The sequence below is a fragment of the Cibotium barometz genome, chromosome 44, assembly GCF_041138505.1.
Source record: "Cibotium barometz isolate CiBa-2024 chromosome 44, ASM4113850v1, whole genome shotgun sequence".
Classification (NCBI taxonomy): domain Eukaryota; kingdom Viridiplantae; phylum Streptophyta; class Polypodiopsida; order Cyatheales; family Cibotiaceae; genus Cibotium; species Cibotium barometz.
The window spans coordinates 31,747,797-31,762,838 of NC_141089.1; the positions used below are offsets into that span (position 1 = coordinate 31,747,797).

At 49.9% G+C, this 15,042-nt stretch overlaps 1 protein-coding gene across 3 annotated transcripts in view; it reads left to right on the forward strand.

Moving 5' to 3' along the window:
* The first annotated feature begins 220 nt into the window (after positions 1–220).
* LOC147613211 (Metallo-hydrolase/oxidoreductase superfamily protein) overlaps positions 221–15,042 on the forward strand; it is an 85,214-nt gene continuing 70,392 nt past the window's right edge. For 2 of the 3 annotated variants that reach the window (XM_086782471.1, XM_086782472.1), the window contains exon 1: positions 222–432. In XM_086782471.1, the coding sequence (XP_086638597.1) occupies positions 266–432 (167 nt within the window). In that variant the 5' untranslated portion in view covers positions 222–265. Of the gene's footprint in view, positions 433–15,042 lie in introns of all 3 variants that reach the window. The other variant, XM_086782474.1, reaches the window with a different exon arrangement.

Here is a 15,042-nt window from a genome sequence, read left to right on the forward strand (position 1 = left end):
GTGAAGATGACACGCTGCAAAAAAAAGAATCCTACAAATATCATTTTTTAAAATTTCCTATTTTCTTTAAGTATTTGTAATGAAAAAACGGTTAGCTGAAAGACGTTTTCCACCCTTAGAAGCGATCTCTACTAATTAATGAATAAGCATTTTTTTGGGAACAGTAAATATATATTAATAAGCATTTTTAAGTATGCGAGGCGCGCTTACAAAGCCGAAAGGCAATTTATACTCGGACGTAGAGTTTTAGATCGAGGAAAGCGCGATGACAAGTAACGGGGTCTCGTTGGGGGAGTCCGAGCTGATCATTCTTGGATCCGGCTGTTCCTCCGGGGTGCCCACCCCCAGGTGCCTCCTCCACCCGGGCAATCCTCCTTGCAAGGTCTGCCACAGCGCAGTCGCCGGACCTCCAGAATCCAACCCAAATTACAGGTTCTCTCTCTCTCTCTCTCTCTCTCTCTCTCTCCCCCCCCGCAATTCCCTCTATGTGGCCGTACACACTATATTACATACACATGCTTGCATGCACAAAATGTGCATGGACATTCAAATCCACACATACATTCACACTTAAAGCCTCTCTCTCTCTCTCTCTCTCTCTCTCTCTCTCTCTCTCCATGAAAGACGGGGTTCTCATTTATGAGAGAACATGTTAAGAGGGATCAAATCGACACCTCAAATTGTCACGACCCAAACTAAGTTTGCTTATAGACCGCAAGTATCAAGTGGATCAAGGCCAATACATTAATGCTTTGGGCATCAGTGGATCAAGGTCGAGAGATTTTCAGTGCAGAGATGAAACAAATTGCTTGAGGACGAGAGATCTGAAGGATAGCAATATGCATGGCGGTGTGAGGAGCAAGCTATAAGTGAGGCAAGTTGGCAAAAGAAGGCTAGGTTTGTAAGTTAAGCCACGCAAGCTAGAGAGCCCAATGATGTGGGGCAATAGATATGTTGTCTAGCCCACATGGCAGATGGGCAGCTAAGAAACGTAGGAGAATCATTGTGGAGCAGGCCAGGCAAAGGATGGACAACTTGTATGTATTTAGGCTTTCTGCGGCTTATTTGGGGATGGTTGGGAAGTTATTTCCTAGGTACTGTAGACCTTACAGGATCTTGAAAAAGATTGGTGAGGTTGCTTATAGACCACTTGAAAAAGATTGGTGAGGTTGCTTATAGACCAGAGTTGCCTCCGAATGTGAAAGTTCATCCGGTCTTTCATGCCAGTCGATTGAAAGAGATGTTGGGAGTTGAGGATGAACTTGGGGACCAGGCTACTACTGGAGAGTTGGGGCTAGGGATAGACTCTTTCTTGCAATGGGTGATCATGAGGATGACCATCATTTGTCTCCTCATAGTGGAGGGCGGGTCACCCAGGCAACTACCCCCCAAGTGTTGATGCGGGAGGAAGTCCAAGAGGTGGTGAAGAGACGAAGAATCCTTGGCCAAACGTGTTGTGCTTTGGGGTAGTCCCAAAGGCAATGTCAGTGTGACTCCTGTGGGTGGCTGCATCTCATGCACTGTGCTGGACGACCACGAATGGCAAGCCACGTGCTGTGTGCTAAACTCGTGTGAGCTATATGCAAAAGAAAAAGAGTGATCTTCTAAGGTCGCAAGCTGTCCAATAGTTGCTTCTAGTAGTCTATAAGGAGGCTAGGTGAGATGTCCTTGGAGGACCAATAGTCTGCTGAAGCGAGAGTACCGTCAATCTCAATGCATCTAGATCCAGCGGGGCAGCCTCCTTGAGTAGTGGAAAAAGGGGGTGGTTGGAGTCTGTTCACTTCCACTCGCCTAGGTCCCACTGAATCTGCGTCACAAAAGTTGGCCCTCCCAAAGGCAAAGTCCAAAACATGTCATGAGCTACCTGTGCCCAAAGGGCGGGTTGATGTGCTTAGAAGTCATCTCCTGTCTATTTGTATACACCAGGGCCTCTGTTGTGGGTGTGCCCGCCCGTATATCATTTTTCCACACTCCCCGTATTTTTTCCCTATTTTTCCCATTTTTTTCTAGTGGCTGGAGGGCTGCCAGTTGATGCCAGGAGCACTCTGAAGCTGGCTGACTGCATTTGTATCAGTCGTGGGCTGTAGGAGTGCTGGCCGACTTGTTCTGTCTAGGCGTGGGGCATCTGGAGCTGGCCGACTGCTATATTCAGCAGTCGTGGGATTTTGCTCAGTCGTGGGCCCTTTCTAGAGCTGGCCGACTGCCCTCATGGGATTGTATATATTGCCCCTCATCCTCCTCCACTTTCTCATTCAGTATTTCCGGGATCTTGTGTATAGAGAAGAGTTTACACACATCTCTCTGTGTTTCTTGTGCTGATTATTTTCTGCAGTCTACTTGCTCTTGTCTACCCAAGTTTGGATATCATTTCCGCTGCATATTCTGACATGGTATCAGAGCCTAGACTCTAGGAGATCTTGGGCGTTTTTCTGAGCAAGAGGGGGAGCAACAAGTTGCTGATCGGTGGACTGTTTCGGGCTGAATGTGAAGTGAAGGTGCAAGAGGAAGGCGGGCAGAGGGGCTGGACAGCCACTTGCATATTTTCTGATTTTCAGATTTTTCCCACCCACCCACCCTTTCAGGTTACTCTCCGAGATGGCGGATTTACTCGAGATGGCTGAGAAGCACGTGAAGATTCCGACTCTCCCCACATTCCCAGTGGATCGGCAGTTGGACGGGTCCAATTACGGCATCTGGAAGGTCATGATGGAGTCAGTTTTGGAGTCATATGATCTTGTTGATTTTATTATCAAAGGGGTGCCAAGGCTGGAAGCTGAGGAAGGGGAGTTATTATCGACGAGGAAGGACCGAGAGGCACAGGCACAAATGTGGGACCGTGTCAACGCCAGGGTCCGGTCGTTTATATTCCTCAATTGCACACCACAGGTGATCAACCATGTGAAGCACATGATGCTGGCGAGAGGCATATGGGAGCACTTGGCTTCTTTGTACAACAGGGTGTCACCCATGAAGCGGATATCCTTGGAAGTGCAGATGCGGGTTATGAACCCTGCAAAGTCTTCGACGATGCGGGAACACATTAACAAGCTGCAGGCCCTTCAGCAGGAAGTCCTTCAAGCTGGGAAAGAGATATCATCTGAAGATATGGCCATCACGTTACTTTCCCACTTGCCTGGTCAGTATTCTGCTTTCTATTCCTCGTTGATCACTAGTGGCAGGCTCAACACCATAACTTGGGAGGAGCTTGTGCCAATGGTCCTGGACCAGGAGGAACGTTTCACGAACCCTCCTCACGGCGGAGGTTCGGAGGCCTTAACTGGCCAACGGTCGAAAGGCCGTAATACCAACAAGGGCAAAGGGAAGGCTTCTCCAGATAAGTCTTCCGAGAAGAAGCCTGATCCAGAACGAGAGAAGCTGAAGGCCGAAAGATCGTGTAATGATTGTGGCGAGAAAGGCCACTACTGGAGGAAGTGCCCTAAGCGGACAGGGAAGAGTGCTGATTCCTCAGCCTCAGCTGCGAAGACTCCGGCATTTGTGCACTTGGAGATGGTGGACTCCGATGATTCATCGTCTTCGAGCGAGGAGGCAGTTGGCTTCACTGCAAAGGATACCCGGGAATGGATTCTCGACAGTGGTGCTTCCAGGCACATGACTCCATCCCGTGACTTCTTCCTGGATCTGAAACGGCAGTCAGGTTGTATTTTTATTGGCGATAACTCCACTATTCCGATACATAGTGAGGGCCGGATGGAGATTATTCCCGACGGCAAGGGGGGCAAGCATGCTTCCCGTGTCCTTTATGTCCCTGCTCTGGGCTTTCATCTTTTGTCAGTGCATGAGGTATGCAAGACTGGCTTTCGGGTGGAATTTGAGGAGCATTCAGTTGCTCTGAGGGACCGTGAGACAGGCAAAGTTGTTTGGGAAGGCGGTGTGGAGAACGGTATCTACAAGCTCTCTGCACTCTCCTCACTGACAGGCTCTCAGGTAGGAGATTTGTGGCACTTTCGTTTTGGCCACTTAAATGTGGATGCTTTGCGGCGCGCCTTCCGGGACCAGATGGTGGTTGGCTTGCCAGATGTTGGTAGTAGGCAAGGACGCTGCAGTTCTTGCATACGTGGTAAGCAGCACAGGGAATCCTTTCCGAAGCAGGCTTCCAGGCGGGCTTCGAAACCTTTGGAGTTGATTCACACTGACTTGTGTGGACCACAGCAGATACCATCCTTGGGAGGATCTCTCTACTTCATGCTGCTTGTTGATGATTGTACCAGATTCACGTGGGTCTACTTTCTTTCACAGAAGGACCAGGCTTTTGCTCGGTTCAAGGATTGGCACGTGATGGTGGAGAAAGAGTCTGGATTTGAGGTCAAGATTCTCAGGGCTGACAAAGGAGGTGAATTCTCCTCGACTGTATTTTTCTGGTTTTGTGCAGATCATGGCATCAAGAGGGAATTGGCCAATACCGGATCGCCTTCGGAGAATGGAGTTGTTGAACGTAAGAACAGGACTGTGGTGGAGATCGCGAGGACCATGCTGGAGCATCGAGATCTTCCTCGTCCACTTTGGGGTGAGGCTGTGGCAACACCTGTCCATACCATTAACCGCTCTCCGACGACTTCTGTACCCCATATGACTCCATTTGAGGCATATTTTGGCAGGAAACCCGATGTCTCGCACTTCCCTGTCTTTGGGAGTGACGCGTATGTACATATTCCGAAGAAGCAGAGGGGGAAGCTTGACTCCAAGTCCCGCAAGCTGGTATTTGTGGGGTATAACTCTCTTTCCAAGGGATACAGGTTGTATGATCCAGAGAGGAACGAGATTGTTGTCAGCCGGGATGTGGTCTTTGACGAGCATGTTCCAGCATCCACTGTCGAGGAGCCGCCACTTCTTGGAGATCCAGAGGAGTCTGATGATGATTCCCAGTCTACCACTCTAGTTGATCCACCTCAGTCATCACAGGAGGTTGAGCCCGCAGCTGGAGTTGAGCCCCCGCGACCAAAGGAGGCTCCACGATCTGTTCGAGTACCTAGGTGGTTGTTAGACACCCTTCGGGAGTCAGGTGTCACGGAGCTACCCTCCGAGTGGACCACAGAGGACGGCCCTCGAAGATCACATCGAGTCCGAGATAAAAGCAACACGGCGGAGCTTCTTCAGGTGAACTATGCTCTTATGTCTCGTATCATGCGGGATAAAGAGCCCACTTTCGTAAAGGAAGCCCTTTCACAGGATACTTGGAGGGAAGCCATGCAGGTGGAACTTGACGCCATCGAGAAGAACAACACTTGGGAGTTGGTACCGAGGCCGTCGAAGCGGTCAGTCATTGGTGTCAAATGAGTCTTTAAGACCAAGTACGCGGTTGATGGGTCGGTGGACAAACACAAAGCCAGGCTCGTGGCTAAGGGTTATGCTCAGCGGCCAGGCATCGACTACGAGGATACCTTTGCACCGACAGCGCGGATGACCACGATTCGGACCGTTCTAGCCCTTGCTTCTTCTCAGAGGTGGCCCGTGTACCAGATGGATGTAAAATCAGCGTTCCTTAATGGTGACCTGCAAGAGGAGGTGTACGTTGAGCAGCCTCCAGGCTTTATTGTTCCAGGATCGGAAGGGATGGTTTACAGGCTACGTAAGGCCTTGTATGGTCTTAAGCAAGCTCCCAGGGCTTGGAATCAGAAGATTGATTCCTTCTTTATTCGGACTGGATTTCAGAGATCGGTTGCAGATCCGAACCTGTATCTCTTTCGGGAACGCGGCATGGTCACACTCATCATCCTTTATGTGGATGATCTCATTCTCACCGGCGGTCATGTGGAGCACATTGGAGTGACGAAGGCTGCCTTGTCAAAGGAGTTTGAGATGACCGACTTAGGCTTACTCCACTTCTTCTTGGGATTGGAGATCTAGCAGACCCAGAGGGGGTTTTTCGTCTCTCAGCAGCGGTATGTTCATGAGTTGCTTGAGGCCTTTGGGATGGAGAACTGCAAGCCTATTACTTCGCCGATGGACCCGAACACAAAGTTAACCGTTACAGATCCTTGTGAGCCAGTTGATGCCTCGCAGTACTGGAAGTTGGTTGGTTCATTGATCTGGTTGCTGAACACCAGATTGGACTTGAGCTTCTCCGTGGGGCTGTTGAGCTCTTTTATGCAGACGCCATTGAAGACTCATTGGGACGCAGGATTGCGGATCTTGCGGTATCTGCAGAGTACGAAGGATCTGGGACTCTTTTACACAGGAGGGAATGGAGTCAAGCTCCAAGGTTGGAGTGACTCAGATTGGGGAGGAGATCAAGACACGAGGAGGTCTACTTCAGGATACACTTTTACCCTCGGCTCAGGAGCGGTTTCTTGGAGCAGCAAGAAGCAGCCAACTATTGCCCTTTCTTCGATAGAGGCAGAGTATCGGGCTGCTTGTGGTGCTGCTTGTGAGGTTGTATGGCTGCGGAGGCTGCTAGGCGAGATGGGGTTTCCACAGAGGGAGCCCACAGTCATCCAGTGTGATAACCAGAGTTGTATAGCTATTGCTTGGAATCCGGTTTTCCATGCCCGGACCAAGCATATAGAGATACAGTATCACTTTGTTCGTGAGAAGATCTTGGCGGGTGACATCTTGCACTTTATTGTTCGACGGAGGACAATGCGGCGGACCTCTTCACGAAGTCTCTACCTCAGGCTACGCACAGGCGGCACTCCAGCTCCCTGGGGTTGGTTACACAGCCAGGAGCTGAGAGGGGGTGTTAGAAGTCATCTCCTGTCTATTTGTATACACCAGGGCCTCTGTTGTGGGTGTGCCCGCCCGTATATCATTTTTCCACACTCCCCGTATTTTTTCCCTATTTTTTCCATTTTTTTCTAGTGGCTGGAGGGCTGCCAGTTGATGCCAGGAGCACTTTGAAGCTGGCCGACTGCATCTGTATCAGTCGTGGGCTGTAGGAGTGCTGGCCGACTTGTTCTGTCTAGGCGTGGGGCATCTGGAGCAGGCCGACTGCTATATTCAGCAGTCGTGGGATTTTGCTCAGTCGTGGGCCCTTTCTAGAGCTGGCCGACTGCCCTCATGGGATTGTATATATTGCCCCTCATCCTCCTCCACTTTCTCATTCAGTATTTCCGGGATCTTGTGTATAGAGAAGAGTTTACACACATCTCTCTCTGTTTCTTGTGCTGATTATTTTCTGGAGTCTACTTGCTCTTGTCTACCCAAGTTTGGATATCATTTCCGCTGCATATTCTGACAGTGCTAGCGGTGCTCATGGAAGCCGATGATGCAGACCCTCTGAAGTGAACCACCGCTAAAGTCCTTTGCTGAGGAAAATGTGAGACGTCCATGGCATCCGACTGAGAAAATGAGAGCTGGTCCCCTATTTGAGCCTAGTCAGTGTTCCGAGTTTAGTGTAGTTTGCACCTGCATATTTTGAAAAATACCTTCAAATTTAAAACTTGAAGATACAAATACCTCTAGATTTTGAGAAGTTCTAGAACAAAAGCCTTTAGATTTCAAGATTTTCCTTTATAAATAATTTCACAATTTTTAGATAAAGGTTTTTCACTTTTTGGGAGTATTTTTTTTTTCGAACATTGAGCGTAGTACTGGCAAAGAAATGTCGTGGCACGTGAAAGCTCCCAGCCATTGGGGGGGAGGGGTCCTAGAGGGGGGTTTGCTAGTTGAGGGGGGTGGTTGAGCGATCTTTGCCTGAGGCGAATGTCTTGAGCCTTCTAAGGTAGCAGCTGAAGCTAGTCCATTCACTAAGAGATTAGGTTGGGCTAGAACTGAGGGGATCCTAGGCTATGTGAGAACATGGGGGTGACCGTTGGGCATTTTAAAGAGGCGGTTCCAAATCAGAGGGACTTGCGGATTCTCTCCTCATCCAAGGCTGGGGGAGGGGGGGTGCTGGAGGGCTGGCTTGAGGTGACCCCAAGCTCTCATCAAAGTGGATGCTGCAAATCGCCATGAGACTTCTCCATATGTTTCTCCATCCACTTCCTGCCCTCTGGTGAAGCTCGGTTACACGGTTTGGCCTTGATGAAGACTGTAAGTTTGTGGTACTAGGCTTAGTCTCAAGGATGTAGATGAGCCATTTGATGCATCACTTTATTAGCAGGCTCTTGGATGCCTAGTGTAATACGAGGCCATACATTTAGTTTGGGTTCTCCCAATCGACTAGGTTTATGCACAGTCCTGGAACTAAGCATTGGCAAGCTGCCAAGCGAGTATTCAGATACGTAAGGGGCACTCAGTCCCTTGGATTATTCTATGTTAAGAGGGGTGATGTTTAGCTGCATGCTTTCAATGATTCTGATTGGGTTGGATGCTATGACAGAGTGTCCACTAGTGGCTTTTGCTTTCATCTTGGTGATTCGTGTATATCATGGCTCAGCAAGAAGCAACCCCGACAGGGGTCACTTTTAGCTGTGAAGTTGAGTATAGGGTAGCTTTTATAGATGTGGAGTGTGTATAGCTCAGATGCCTTTTGGCAAATCTTGGTGTTGGACAAATAGTCCCCTCACCTCCATCTTCACTGACATCTAGAGTGCATTAGGCGGTGCAAGAAACCCAATGTTTCATGCTGGCACATCGAGGTGCATTATCATTTTTCAGGGAGAGGCTCATTATAGGAGAGACTAGCCTTGCTTATGTCTCTACATACGACAATGTGGTAGATATGTTCACGAAGACTCTCTCCCAAGAGAAGTTTGAAGCTTTTCACAAAGCTTTAGGCTTATTGCCATTTGGAGATTGATTAGCCACACAGGATCTCGGATCCCTTTACATGTTCACATCATCACTATAGGAGGGATTTGTAGCCATTTATATGGTAGTGATGTGTGGAGGTAGGCTAATAGCCTTGGGAATGGACCTCCGTGAAGATCCATTGAACATTGGGAGTCTAGGGGCCGCCGAGAGAGGGGTCCAAGTGAGATCCGATCAATCAGAAAAGCCTTTCAGGGCTCGTAGACGGCCTATGATGATCAATTTGTCCCACAGGACTCTACTCTGCATTGTTGGGTCTACGATGCCCAATCTGCCACATGTCCGAGGCTGAATAATCACTCTCTAGGCCACCTTGTCCTGAGCCGGCGGTTGTCGAACCTGGCCCGCAAGAAATTCTAGATCAATCTGTTGCACCTGACCCAGGCAAGCTCTGGAAAACGCTCAGCAAGAAGTGATGTACCACATGGTGTCTACGAGCATGTGGTTGGCCACGATCACACGGCCGGTGAGGGAGAGGTAGGTGGTGCTCCAATACAAAAGCTTCTTCTAAATGCTCAGAAGAAGGCAGGCAAACTGTTGCTCGACTGAGATGTCAATCCCTACTTGACACCCAAGGTATTTGACCGGGGCGCCCCTAGGGATCCACTGAAAAGGCTCAATTGGATGCCGAGCCAAGGTGGGTGAAAATCCTACCCAGAAAGCACACAACTTGTGCTAGTTGATTTGAGCTTTGGAGGCTAAGCAGTAGGTCTTGATGGCGAGGGAAAATGTCAATAGATTCCCCTCCTCTCACGAGAGGAAAGCAGTTGTGTCGTGTGCAAACTCTGAGTCAAGTGGCTCCTCCTCTAATGGGGAGGCGAAGACCCTGCAGTCTTGTCCCCTTTGCAGAGAGAAAGCTACTCATTGCCTCCACCATGCAGAGGAAGAGGAAGGGGGCATCCTTGCAAGTCTGATTGATCTGGAGATCGAAAACCTACCCCCCGAGGCCCCTAGATGAGGATGTGGCTGTGAGCTGCTGAGTATAGGGCGGAGATGCCTCTAATCCATTTAGTCAGAAATCCCATCCTAAGCACGGTCCCCTTTAGAAAAGCCCAATCGACCCTACCATAGGGTTTCTCAAAATCTAGAAGAAGAACCGTCATGTTTTCCTTGTGAATTCTGGTTGCCTTTGTCACCTCCCAAAAGGTGAAGATGTTATCCAGGATGCTTCTATCCTAGAGGAAGCCAGTTTGGGTTCCATGGATCAGGTCGGGGAGACTGCAGGCAATGGCTGATGGCTTTGGCGAGCATTTTGTAAGCGTGATGGGGCACCATTGCCGGATCCCCAAATGATCACCACCCTCCTTCGGAATCAAGTGAATCAGCCCCTCACAGGGTCTCTTCGACATGTCTGTGGTCATGATCTCATTTGAAGGCGGCCATGAAACTCTCTTCCATGAGATCCCAATGATATGGAAAGAGAGACTTGCAAGCCATCCTTGCCTGGACACTTGCCCCGTGGAAGGGCACGGAGTGAATCTCTTAACTTGGTGAGAGAAAAAGGGAGCACAAGAGGGCCTGGAGGCCAGGGGGCACCACCTCCCGCATCATGTGCTGCTATTCTCTCCCTCACTGCCTCCACCTGAGGAGTGAGGGAATCTGTTGAAAGGAGATTTCTGAAGAAACCTGTGGCTATGGCTCGAACCTCGGGGGGATCAGTTTCAATGGTACTGTTTGGGCTCCTCAACGTGCGGATCCCATCTCTGCGATGGTGAGGGCCTACTGCCTCAAAGAGATCATGGGTGACCTTGCCCCCTGCCTGAGTCCAAAAGGAGGCCCTGTCATGGTATCGATACTCCACCCTCCTCTCCTCAATCGATTGAATCTTTGTGCGGGTTGCCTCCAACAACGACTCCAACCATGGAATGTCTGGGGTCCGCTGCTGCAGTCATTGGAGGAAGGCTAGGCCCCTGCGGAGACTCCTCTTCTGCTCTGTGAACGTGGTGAGTCAGTCTTGAGTGATGCTTTGTAAGGGTGCTGATCTTTTGAAGTCCATAGTCAAGCGCGGCTGTTGCCTCTCCCAGTCTAAAAGTGAGCATTACATATGTTTCTGCTCATTATACTATGAGATCTGTGGGAGGCTTCACTGTCTGCTCCATGAGGGGTTTGGCCCACTTTCTAGGATCAGACTTCCCAAACTAGTGTTGCCTAGGTCTCTTCCTACTCGAGCTCTGCAGACACAGGGACACATTCTTGATAGAGCTTAGGCCCTTTCACCCCATCCCCTTCGTCTCCAACCAACCATCACCAGCTTCTTCCAAACCAAGGAGGATGACACCAACACAGTGGATCCCGTGGGCTATTGCAGACCCACCTTGCCCAGATGATAGCCACGATCCACTCATTAGCTCCAGATCCATGACATGCTCCACAGCTGTCGAGCTACCTTTCCACGTGACGTACCTCAGGGAGAGGGAGACATGTCGGCCATACTCATTAGCCCCATGCTTGATATATTGGAGGGTGGTATACCATCTCGTGGGGGCTGATGCTCCTCTCATGTTCCTTGTATTCCATGATGAGATTTCCATGTATCATTCCAGTGAGATAGTTTTGTTTTGTTCTATTTTATTTTATGTTTCCATGATGAGACATGCCATGGACATTATTGTATCACTTTGGTCTCATAGGCCCATGGGGTCTTTAGTAGACACTTAACATATCTTTCTTTCTTTCTCTTTTTATACACACCCAATTAGCCCATACTCTGTCCGTACTCTGTTCGCTGCCCTGTACCAGCCTGTTCCTACTGCTCGCGTGCTGCCCAGCCAGCTGCCCAGTTGGCGCAATTCTCTGCTCTGCCTTGCGCTGTACCAGCCTGTTCCTACTGCTCGTGTGCTGCCCAGCCAGCTCCCCAGTTGGCGCAACCCTCTGCTCTGTCTTGTGCTGGCACTTGACATCCCTGCGCATGAACCAGGCTGCGATATCTCTGCTTATACCCGGCTGTTGAGCATACAGTCCACTGTTTTGGCTGCCCTGTGTGAACATGGGCGCTGGCCAGCTATAGCTGCCACCCACAGTACAGCCAGGCATGGCTGGCTTGGGTGTGCCGCACACAGCCATGTATGGCTGGCCTAAACCTGTTCGCCTTGTTGCACAGCCACCATGGCTGGCTTTGGCCAGCCCCTAGGCTAACCCTTTAGCTTTTTGGCTGCCTAGTCAACATGTAAATCAGAGCAGCACTACACGAGTTGCCGCCATGAACCAGACACTCCCTCTCTTGTGCGATTCATGCACATAAGGGCGCAATGGCAGACTGGTCAACGCTGTGCAACGGTCAGCTGACCGTCCCGTCCCGTTTCGTCCCACACGAATTGCCGTCCCGCTGTCCCGGAATCGCCGTCCCGCTGTTACAGCGTGGGCTCACACGTCCCCTGGCTGTCCTCGGTCCATTTCCGTTCCCTCACGTTATGGGACGGCATTCCCCCGTCCCAGGGGTCCGTCCCCCACGTCCCCTGTGACTACAACGGGCTTCGAAGGATGGGTTGATTGAGGGTTTACCGACCATCAAGGCTCCATCTTCTACTTGTTCCTCTTGTTCACAAGGGAAGCAACACCGAGCGGCCTTTCCGAAGGAGGCGACACACAGATCTTCGACATCACTTGCTCTTGTTCATGCAGACTTATGTGGTCCTATGAGTACCGTGTCTTTGAGTAAGGCGTTGTACATGCTCGTGATGGTGGATGACCTCTCCAGATATACTTGGGTCTTCTTTCTGAAGACCAAGGATGAGGCTTTTCAGCACTTTTGTGATTGGAGAGTTGAGGTGGAAAAAGAGACCGGTCGCTCGGTCAAGGCTCTCAGGACCGACGGAGGGGGTGAGTTTACATCCTAGGAGTTTCAGTAATATTGTAGGACCCACGGCATTCGGAGACAGCTTACTACAGCATATACTCCATCACAGAATGGAGTTGCAGAGAGGAAGAATAGGACCATCATGGAGATGGCCCGTGCTATGCTTGAGCATTCTTCATTACCTTGACGTTTTTGGGCTGAGGCGGCTTCCACTGCTGTCTACATTCAGAACAGGTCATGATCCTCAGGCGGGCAAAGTTGTTGTGAGCCGTGATGTGGTGTTCGACGAGACTCCTACATCTTCAGAGGGGGGTGGTGAGCTTCTTCTTCCTCCACCTCCGTCTCCCCCTTCGCCTCCTCCTCCTCCTCCTCCCTCTGCTTCTGTTGCACCTCCAGCTAGCTGTGGGTTCTCAATCAGATGATGATGACTCTCCTCCTCCTCCAGTGATTCGAGCATATCTGTGCCTGGATGGTACTATCAGACAGTTTGTGATTTTGGGTTATGTAAGCTTCCTTCTGCTCCTCCGCCTGGTTCTCTCCGGCGATCTTCCAGAGTTACAGGGAAACAAATTCATGAGGGCAACATGTTTGTTAACTATGCTCTTATGTCCTCTATCATTCATGGTCCTTCTGATCCCACTTCTGTGAGCCTTGGCGTCGTGCTATGTAGGCAGAGTTGGATGCTATTGAACGGAATGGCACTTGGATTTTGGTGCCTAGGCCACTACAGCGTAAGGTGATTGGTGTGCGCTGGATCTTCAAATCAAAGTTCCGAGCTGATGGTAGCTTGGACAAGCACAAGGCGAGGTTGGTTGCCAAGGGTTATGCTCAGCGCCCTGGAGTCGACTTCGATGAGACCTTCGCTCCGACGGCCCGGACGACTACCATTCGCACCGTTCTTGCTCTTGCAGGACATCATAGATGGCCCGTTTTCCAGATGGATGTCAAGTCGGCTTTCTTGAATGGAGAGCTTACACAGGAGGTTTATGTTGATCAGCTGCTGGGATTTGTTGTGCGAGGCAAACAGGATCAGGTGTACCGGCTGAAGAAGGCTTTATATGGTCTGAAGCAGGCTTCGCGGGCTTGGTACCAGCGGATTGATGAGTTCTTTCAGAAGCTCGGCCTGCGCCGTTCTCATGCTGATTCGAACCTTTATATCCTCCTTGAGAGGGGGTTGATTGTTATCATTGTGGTCTATGTTGATGACCTCATGTTTACAGGTTCTTATTCTGTGAGGATCCGTTCAGTCAAGGATGCTTTGGAGACAGAGTTTGAGATGACGGATCTTGGCCTTATGCATTATTTTCTCCACTTTGAGATTTGGCAGACCTTGAAGGGCATTTTCTTCTCTCAGCAGAAGTACACACGGGAGATTCTTGACAAATTTCAGATGACTGGATGCAGACTAGTATCTTCTCCTATGGATACTAGTGAGAAGCTTTCTCTACTTGATGCTTCTCCAGGGATTGATCAGGCACAGTATCGGGTTCTCGTCAGTTGTTTGGTTTGGTTGACCTACTCCCGATTGGACATATGTTTCGTAGTCAGTTTATTGAGTTCTTTCTCATCCAAACCCTGTCAGTAACATTGGCGGTGTGCTCTCAGAGTTCTTCAGTACTTGCGTGGCACTCTGGACTTTAGCATCTTCTATGGCCAAGGATGCACTCTTGTTGGATGGTCTGATTCAGATTGGGCTGGAGATCCAGATACTCGGCGTTTGCGACCACTGGTCGGGTTTGGAGCCATTTCATGGAGCAGTAAAAAGCAGCCTATCGTGGCGCTTTCCTTTATAGAGGCGGAGTATCGTGCTGTTTGTTATGCTGCATGTGAGGCGATTTGGTTGCGGAGATTATTGGAGGAGCTTGGCTGTCCTCCTACCGGATCTACTCTTCTTTGGTGTGACAATCAGAGTTGCATCGCTATCGCCTGTGTTTCATGCTCGTACGAAACACATTGAGATACAGTATCACTATGTTGGTGACCGGGTTCTTACTAGAGATTTGTGTTTGGAGTATTGTCCCTCAGCGGAGAATGCTGTAGATTTGTTCACCGAGCCGGTTTCTCAGGCTTCCTTGGCTCCTCATCTTCGGCTTCTTGGAGTTTGTTCGCATCTGGTGCTGAGAGGGGGTGTTAGCACATTCATCCCCAGTTTCTGCCCATTTCTGGTGTCCTTTTGGTCCCTTTTGCATGGCCCTTGATTGTGGGCTGGCCACCCTTATTTTATATATTTTTCTGGGATTTTTCCCAACCTGTATGGTTTTTTCCCAGTTGGCCAGCTTATGTAGCTCTAGTCGGCCCGCTCTCCCCAACTATAAATAGGTGGGCTGGCCTCTCACTTTTTCATCTTGCCTTGTCTATCTTTTGCTCCCTCACTTATGAGACTACTTCTGTCTCTTGCTTGGGACTGTATTGCTTCAGTATATTCAGCATAGTTGCTCCATCTCTCTCTCTCTCTTGCACTCTCTACTCAGCACACTCTAGTGCTTATTTGCTTCCGCTCTGTGCACTCTTTCACACCCGACATCCATGGGCCCCCG